Source organism: Hydra vulgaris, chromosome 08 (assembly GCF_038396675.1).
Source record: "Hydra vulgaris chromosome 08, alternate assembly HydraT2T_AEP".
Lineage (NCBI taxonomy): Eukaryota > Metazoa > Cnidaria > Hydrozoa > Anthoathecata > Hydridae > Hydra > Hydra vulgaris.
Genome location: NC_088927.1, coordinates 58,098,611 through 58,107,258, shown reverse-complemented (window position 1 = coordinate 58,107,258; position 8,648 = coordinate 58,098,611). Strand labels below are relative to the sequence as shown.

General features: G+C 28.4%; 1 protein-coding gene across 1 annotated transcript; it reads left to right on the top strand.

Moving 5' to 3' along the window:
* The first annotated feature begins 1,250 nt into the window (after positions 1 to 1,250).
* Positions 1,251 to 1,685, top strand: LOC136083484 (uncharacterized). Its single transcript, XM_065802885.1, has one exon. It carries the CDS (start codon positions 1,251 to 1,253, stop codon positions 1,683 to 1,685), a length of 435 nt encoding a protein of 144 aa, XP_065658957.1.
* The last annotated feature ends 6,963 nt before the right edge of the window (positions 1,686 to 8,648 follow it).

Here is an 8,648-nt window from a genome sequence, read left to right as displayed (position 1 = left end):
ATTACTTTTATTTGTAAAAGTAAATTTTTTTCAAATTACTTTTGTGTAAGCTGTTTTTGCTAATTACTTACTTTTACACGTAAAAGTAATTTGTTGTTACGATGTAGTTTTATTTTACTTTGTAAAGTAAGTGTTATGTCTTTTAAATATTATATTTACGTAAGTTTATTTCATAAATAAAATCTTTTACATTTAAAAAGTAAATTACATTTCGATGTAAGTTTTTTATGTAATCATAACCAAAAAAAAAGTTTAATGAAGCAAAAAAGCAACAAATTTGTTAGACTATTTTCACTTTACTCTTTAAATTAAGCTGAAATGCGCAATAAATTTGTTAGATAGATTTTTTCTTCAAGAATATCAAACAGCAAATATGTCAGACATAATTTATGTCAAAATATGTCCGTAGAAAATATGTCTGACATATTTTATGTCAGCAGAAAATAATTCAAACATAAAATTATGTCAAAATATGTCCATAGAAAATATGTCTGACATATTTTATGTCAGCAGAAAATAATTCAGACATAAAATTATGTCAAAATATGTCGATAGAAAATATGTGGGACATATTTTATGTCAGCAGAAAATATGTCTCAGACATTTGACAGGTAACAACCCTGGTTGTAACGGGTGATGCGGAAGTTATCAGACAAATCCTAATTTCATTATTTGAGCATAATAATTAGTTTTTGTGGTTTTATGCGTAGGCATAAACGTTCTATAAAATATAAACTTTATTATTTGAAACACAATTATTTAAAATGAGGTTAAATGCAGCTGAACGAGAATCTTTTCGAAAGCGACTAAAAATGTTTTTTGTAAATAAACCTAACATTAAAAAAAAAAAAAATCGTAAATCATTTTGAAAAGGAAGGATTTGCTCGAAGTACAATATATGATAACCTAAAAAGACTTGAAACTGTTCAATCGTTTTCTAATAGAAAGCACCCTGGTTGTCCGACATCCTGGACTAGAGAAATGAAAGCCGAGTTAACGAGACTTGTCAACAATCGAAAAGGGGTCAGTCAGAGAAAAATAGGTATTAAATTCGGTGTAAATCAATCGACAATTGGCCGTCAGTTAAAAAAAAATGAATACTAAATATAGAAAACTTGACTCCAAAATACACTATACAACAACAAATAAAGGCAAAGAAAAGAAGCAGGAAACTAGTTAACCAACTCTTTAACACAAAATCACTTCTAGTCATCGATGACGAAAAATACTTTTGTTTTGCAGGGGACAACATGCCTGGAAATTCTGGATACTACACAAACAACAAAAAGACATGCCCAGAAAGTGTTCGTTTTATAGGAAAAGAGAAATTTCCAAAAAAATTATTAATGTGGATAGCCATATCTGACCGTGGTATGTCCGAGCCATTGTTTCGCACTTCCAAGGCTGTAGCGATTAATTCATCAATCTATATTAATGAATGTTTAGAAAAACGACTTCTTCCATTTATTCACAAGTATCATGGAGACTTTAACTATTTATTTTGGCCAGATTTAGCAAGTTTTCATTATTCTAAAGATTCTCTAAATTGGATGGACCAATATGTCTATTACGTTGATAAAGAATCCAATCCCCCAAATGTGCCTCAAGCACGACCGATTGAAAATTTTTGGGGACATTTGGCACAGAAGGTTTACGAGGGAGATTGGCAAGCTTCAACAGAGTAAGTTTTGATTGATCGCATTAAACTAAAACTACAAGAAATTTATTTAAACTTTTTACAGTCGCATATGAAAGGCGTCAGAGCAAAATTGAGATCAATTACAGATGGTGGTGTTTTTTCATATAAAAAATAATATATTTTTATTAAAAGATAAATGCTTTATTTAAAAAAAATATAATAGTAGTTTGTTTTTTTATTTATAACTAAGTTATTGACGTTTTTATTTTGTCCGATAACTTCCGCATCACCCGTTAAATTAGTTTTTTCTATGGAAATATTTGGAAGTGTTAGGGGCAAAGTTTCAGATTTGGAGGATTTAGAAAAAAGAATATATTTGCTTTTAGTTTTATTTAGAGATAGTTTGTTGGCTTTCAACCATTCATTGAGGTTGTCAAGCTCACGATTCATAGTGATAAAGATTGACTCTATGTTTGAGAGGGTATAAAAAACCTGAGTGTCGTCAGCAAAAAGATTGAAATTTAGTACACTAGAAGATAAGTAAATATCGTTTATATAGAAAATAAATAATAAAGGCCCTAGAATAGATCCCTGTGGAACTCCGCAAGAAATGTTTTCTAGTTTAGTACAGGTTTTGTCATAAAATACACATTGTTTGCGATTATTAAGATAGGAAAAAAACCATTTATAACTATTATTTTTGACACCATAATTTCTAAGTTTGTAAAGAAGAATAGTATGGTTCACAGTATCGAAGGCCTTTGAGAGGTCAATAAAAACCCCAAGAGTATATTGGTTGTTTTCAAATCCGTTTAAAATTTCTCTAACTAATTTAATTACTGCATGTTCTGTCGAATGCCCTTTGCTAAATCCGTACTGATTATTATTAATCAATTTATGTTTTATAAAATAATTGTATATAGCCTATTATGCATTATTCTCTCTAGAATTTTAGAAAAACATGGAAGTATTGAGATATGTCTATAATTAGATAAGTTAGAAATATCCGTCTTTAAAAATTGGAACTACTCTTGCTAGTTTTAAGAGGTCAGGAAAAATACCATTATTAAATGAAAGATTAAAAATAGTTAGTAAGGGGTTTTCAATAATATCAAAAACTTCTTTAACAACCCTTGGGCTTATGTCATCAAGGCCTGAGCTTTTGTTTGGTTTTAACATATTAAAAGCAAACCGAAGTTCATCAGGAGATACTTCAAGCTCATCTATCACACAGTCCTCTTCTTTAATATATGATTTAAAATTTTTATTTCCGCGAGTTATTTTATTTGCTAGGTTTTGACCGACATTTATAAAAAAATTATTAAAACTCTCTGCAATAACTTTTCGCTCATTAATTACTGTTCTTTCATCTTCAATGTATATATTTTTTGGTAAAGTGTTACCATGACCTTGTTTATTTTTCCTATCACTTCCTTTATTATATCCCAAGTTTTTTTGTTATTACCAATATTATTTTGTAGTGATTTTGAGAAATAATTTTTTTTTAGCTTTCTTTTTCAGGTTTTCAAACAGGTTTTTGTAAATTTTATATTTTTTTTCGTTTTGATAAGTTTTATTTTTTAAGAATTTTTCATATAGTCTTTGAAGATTTAATAAGCCCTTTTGTAATCCAGGGACTTTGCAGGTTTTTAAGCTTAGTTTTTATTTCCTTCATCGGAAACGCTTTGTTGTAAGCATTAATGAACTCATTGTAAAAAAAAATCATAAGCTATATTAGCATCTTTGCAATTATTGAGTTGTTTCCGGTTTACTTTGAGTAAATAATTTCTAAACGCCTCAATATTAATTTCATTAATCTGCATTTTTACTTCCCTTTGTACTTTGTTTTTCTTTCCTTTTTTAAAAAAATCCGAAATGAAAAAGATTGGAAAGTGGTCGCTTATATCGCTTTTTATGATTCCGCTTTGAATGTTGCATGTTGTAAAGTTGTTAGTAAAAATATTATCAATGAGAGATTCGGTTTGAAGAGTTACGCGAGTAGATTTGTTAATTAAGGGAATAATGTTGTACTGAAAAAGAGTGTTTGAGAATTTTATATCGCTATCAGTTTTAACATTAAGAAGATTTAGGTTATAGTCTCCCGTGATGTAAATTTGTTTGTGTTTTACTTTTTTTAAGTAGCATTTTAAGTGTTTTAAAAAAGATTTCTTATTTCCTCATGGCGGTCTATACAAAGCAGTTATTAAAATGTTTTTTTTATTATTGTGGTTTAATAATTCGATAGTTAGAAATTCAAAGCCCGCGTTTTGAATACTTGAAATTTCTATTTTCTGAAAATGGATTGAGTCATGAACAAAAATGCATACACCACCACCAATGCCACCACCTCGAGTTTGGTGGATTGCCTTATAACCTGGAATTTGAAAATTATTATTTTTATTTCTGCACCATGTTTCTATGAAGCATATTACCGTAAACTCAGAGTTTATATTTTTGAGCATTGATTTAAAACTTTTAAAGTTTTTGTTCATACTACGAATGTTTAAAGTTAGAGTTGAAAATAACATTTGTGACGCATTCATGAGGTTATACTTCCTCAATATCAAAATAGTTAGAGTTGATTATGGCGTCCTCAAAAAAGTTTACATCTGGATCATTATCATTATTCAAAAGAAGTGTGTTTTGTTTATTAAAAATTTCTAAAAGATTTGTTACGTTTGATTTGTTAACCATTTTCATTATTATAATATTTAAAATTAAGAATGATTAGATTTCTAGCTATATCATTTTGAATTATTATAAACATTTTTTAAAATAATAAGTTTGTCATACCTGACGATTACATTTTCTCCATTTAATTTTCTTACTTTGGCTTCAGAAAATAACTTCCTTCGTATTCTTGCTGTCTCTTGAGAGAAATCTTCATTCACGTAAATATTCAGACCTTTGAGTTTTCTTGTTTCTTTTAGAATGTTTGATTTATCTTTAAACCTTAACAACTTCAATATAATGGTTCGGGATCGGGCTTCTTTTCTAAATCCAACTCGATGCGCTCTTTCAATTTCGACTCCTTTTACTCCTATATTTACACATGATAAATTCTGAACCTTTTGTTCAGTTTAATCCCAAGTTTCATTGATATTTTCAGGAATTCCGTCTATCCTTAAGTTATTACTTAAGTTATTATTGTTGGTGAAGGAGGGGAGTAAAAATCTCGATTTTGTAATAAACAGTACGTACGTACGAAGAGGGGAGAGTCGTTAAAAGCATTTCAGTGCGTACAAGGGGGAAGGAGGGGTCATAAATCAGTGATTTACTGCGTGCGTACTTTAAGGATGGCCCCTTACTTATTAGTATTCGCTCAATGAACATTTATACCGAATTGAAACCTTTATATCAATCTTTTGATGCTACCATTTTAAACTAATAAAAACCCTTAAACTGTAAAAAAATAAAATTTTAATAACTTAATGACATTACGATATATTATTATTTATTCAAAACTTATTTGATAATTTCTGTAAGCAATATAATTATAATCGATAAAAAATGTAAAATACATATTTGATGAAAATGCGACAATAATCAATTTAAAATGGCAGTAAATTTCTTAAATACAGCTTGTAAAAAACTTTATTTATAAAAGTAATTTGTTCACCACATGACCAAAATTTCATTTAAAAATTGATTTATTGGTAGACAATCAGTTTCAAACTAATAAAAATTGTCTAATGAAACATGTAATGGAATATAAAAAACAACGATAGTTGGAAAAAATCAAACTATTATTTCCACAGCAACCAACAATGTTGTTCAGTGTGTGATGCATGTCCTATTTAAAGTAAAAATATTTATGCAGTTGTGCGAAAAAATACTCTAGAAGACACTCATAGTGTTTCCAAGTTAAATATCTGAATAAGTTTTTGGAATGTTTACTTTTTATCACTTGCAAGATGCCAATTATGAAATAGGAGGCTAGAACAGAGGATAAATAAACAATTGTTAAGTTTTAGAAGGTTAAAGTCCAAGCCCGGTTTGAAAAAATATTATAACTTGAAATTGACCCATCGAAAGAAAAAAACATAACAAAGCGTTTGTTTTTATTCAGAAATACAATATCTCAGCTGCTAAAATGAGCATAAATGTTTTGTAGATGTAGATTTTATGTAAACGCTTGATGCTATTACACAACATTAGGTGACTTTTATATTAAGTCGTCAAAACGTAGAAAGTTCAGCTAAAAACCTATTTTGCTAAATGGAGACTTACCATGGCATCCTCCGGCTCAAACACTTCATAAGATTTAAATTATGGCTATGAAGCCATTAATTACTTTAATGGAAAGCATACCTAATAGGTATATTTTCAAATGTGCTTTAAAATGCTACCAATAGAGCTTATAGTTTGTTTTATAAAAACTTTCGATCCAACCAACCAATCCGTTGACCAAAAAAGTTCTGAATTTAAAAAAAAATTAGAACTTTTTCTTTATCTTTTATGCACATCTCATCTTTTTATTTGCACATTTAGAAAACGATTCATAATAATAAAAAAAGTCTATCCTCTAGTGTCATTGAATTATTGCAGGAGCATGCTATAGAACACTATATGTATATATGCACTAAATGCACTATATGCTATAGAACACTATATGTATATATGCACAACAAACAAAAATTAAATAATATTCTTGTTGTTAGTTTAAATGCTTGTTAACGCAATTTTTTTTAAGGGTACAAAACGTGAATTTTTTAAAAAATAATCAAAACTCATTGTTCACCAGAGAGACTGCCAGCTTTTATGTTTTTGCACTTAAATAAAACCTTTTTTATTCATGAGTACTTGTATTATAACAATAATTTTTTTTTTTTAAATATGAACAAATTTTTAAAAGTCATAAATGGGACAAAAGGATTAGTACAAGGGGGGCTTAAAATCCAATAAGTATGTTAGTTGCAACTTACAAAAAAAAAAAAAATTTTTATCAAGAGTATTAGTTTTATAAAAATAAAAGAACTCTGTAGTTAGTTTTAATGGAAGAAGAGTTAAATTTATCATTAACGTTGACATACTGTTTTAGAGCTGGAAGATGAATTATATATTTTTTGTTGGATTATGTACAATATTTTAAACATTATAAATTTTTGTTATCGTTTTATATTTTTTTAAATTATTTGACTTTTATTTGAAAAAAAAAGTTTGTAGCAAACATCTAAAATGTTAAATGGGGTTAAGTCCCCCTCCATTTAAACTTCGCCATATTTGAGAACCTTGACATTTCTTTTAACTTTAAAAACACTATTTTGTTTCTATACAAAACAAATACTATTAAACAAGGTTTTTTTTGCAACGTGTACTTAGTATACTTAAATGGGCCTATGTCCCCTCGTATTGGCCCTTTAACTCCATTAATGACACTTAGCAGTTTGTTGTAACATATCAGATGTAACATATCAGATGTAACATATCAAATGTAACATGTCAGCATGAATATAAGATATACCACATAATATATCAGCATGTATATAAATATACTATATAATATATCAGCATGTATATTAAAAATTTGAAGCCGTGGAGTAGTGGTAAGAGTTTCGGATTCAGAACTAGAGGTCCGTGGTTCAGTGCCAACTCTGGCCATATACTCAATATTGATGCTCTTTGGAGCACCTAAATAACTGAAAAATATATATTATTTGGTATTTATCTAGTTTATAAACATTCGTCTGTATTTTATTTACTCTTTTCTGGGTGATGTTGCTTTGCTCCATTAAATCTGTTAAAAACAGTAATAAAATATTTATTGGTTATATATTTAACGGCAGATTATTGAAGCAGGGCCAACGACACCTAGGGAGGGGGGAAGGTATGGTACGAGGAGGGCACGTGCTTTTTCCTCCCTCTTTTTCATGATTATTTTGTATGTGGGTGTTTTTAAAAAACTTGCCGAGACATTGACGATTTTTTTCGAAATAATGTAGTGTGTTATCTCTACCCATTTTGAATCTTTTAAATTCTTGAATACACTTTATTAGTTAAAAATTATAAAACTTTTGCAACTTATATAAAATTTACTCTAACCGCTGAATATAAAATATACTTTATCCGCTGGTTACGCCAAAAAAATGTTTAAAGTTAATTACAGCGCGTTTCAAACCATTTAAATATTAAACCACGTGACGCGTTTCAAACCATTTAAATATTTTCTGTTTAAAACGCTCAAGATGAGTTACAACGATGAGACGAGAAAAAAGTTGTTTCACAATAATTTGTGAAAATAATGAGACAGAATAGAAAATTAATATAAACACAAAATAATGAGTGGATTTTCAGAATATTTATAATTTTAAAAGGGTTTTGTATAACCATCATTTACATACATTTATTAATCAAGAATATTGACGGAAAGTTTACATATTTTTATTAATAAATGTAGCACTTATTTTGTAATAACCCTAATAATTAACCCTTTTCCTTATTGTATCACAACTTAGTTTACATTATTTATAATGTATTAACTAAACCCCGCCCTAAAATCTTCTTCATTATTAAAACCATCGACTTCCGCAGAATCCACTTATTATATTTATAGATGTTCTAACAATAATAACTATAATAACAATAATAATAATAATAATAATAACAATATTAGTAATAATATTAAATACAGTAATGAAATTTGATACCCTTTTGTTGCACTAACAGTTGCACTTCTGTTGTAACATAAAGAAGATACAATGTTAACTATTTAGAGAGGTAGGTTTACTATCAAAGAATAGTTTATCAAAGGGAATATTCCAGTTTCAGCTGTAAAAAGCTTTTTCAGCATCTAGCGAACATAAGTTAAAAGGCGAATTGCCGTTGATCTAATGTCTATTCGTTTCACTTTTTTTTTTAAGATTTAACATGCAAGGTCGAATTCTTGCTATTAAAACCAAATTGAAAGGGAAAATGCGTTTCTTGTTTTTGTTATTGTTTTGAAATTGTTAAAATCGTTAAAAAATTAAAATTACGCCAATTAACGATTTTGACTCAATTTTTATTCTAG

Bases quoted from the DNA above. Each gene is read 5' to 3' on its own strand.
- LOC136083484 (XM_065802885.1), top strand. From the start codon at position 1,251: ATGCCTGGAAATTCTGGATACTACACAAACAACAAAAAGACATGCCCA.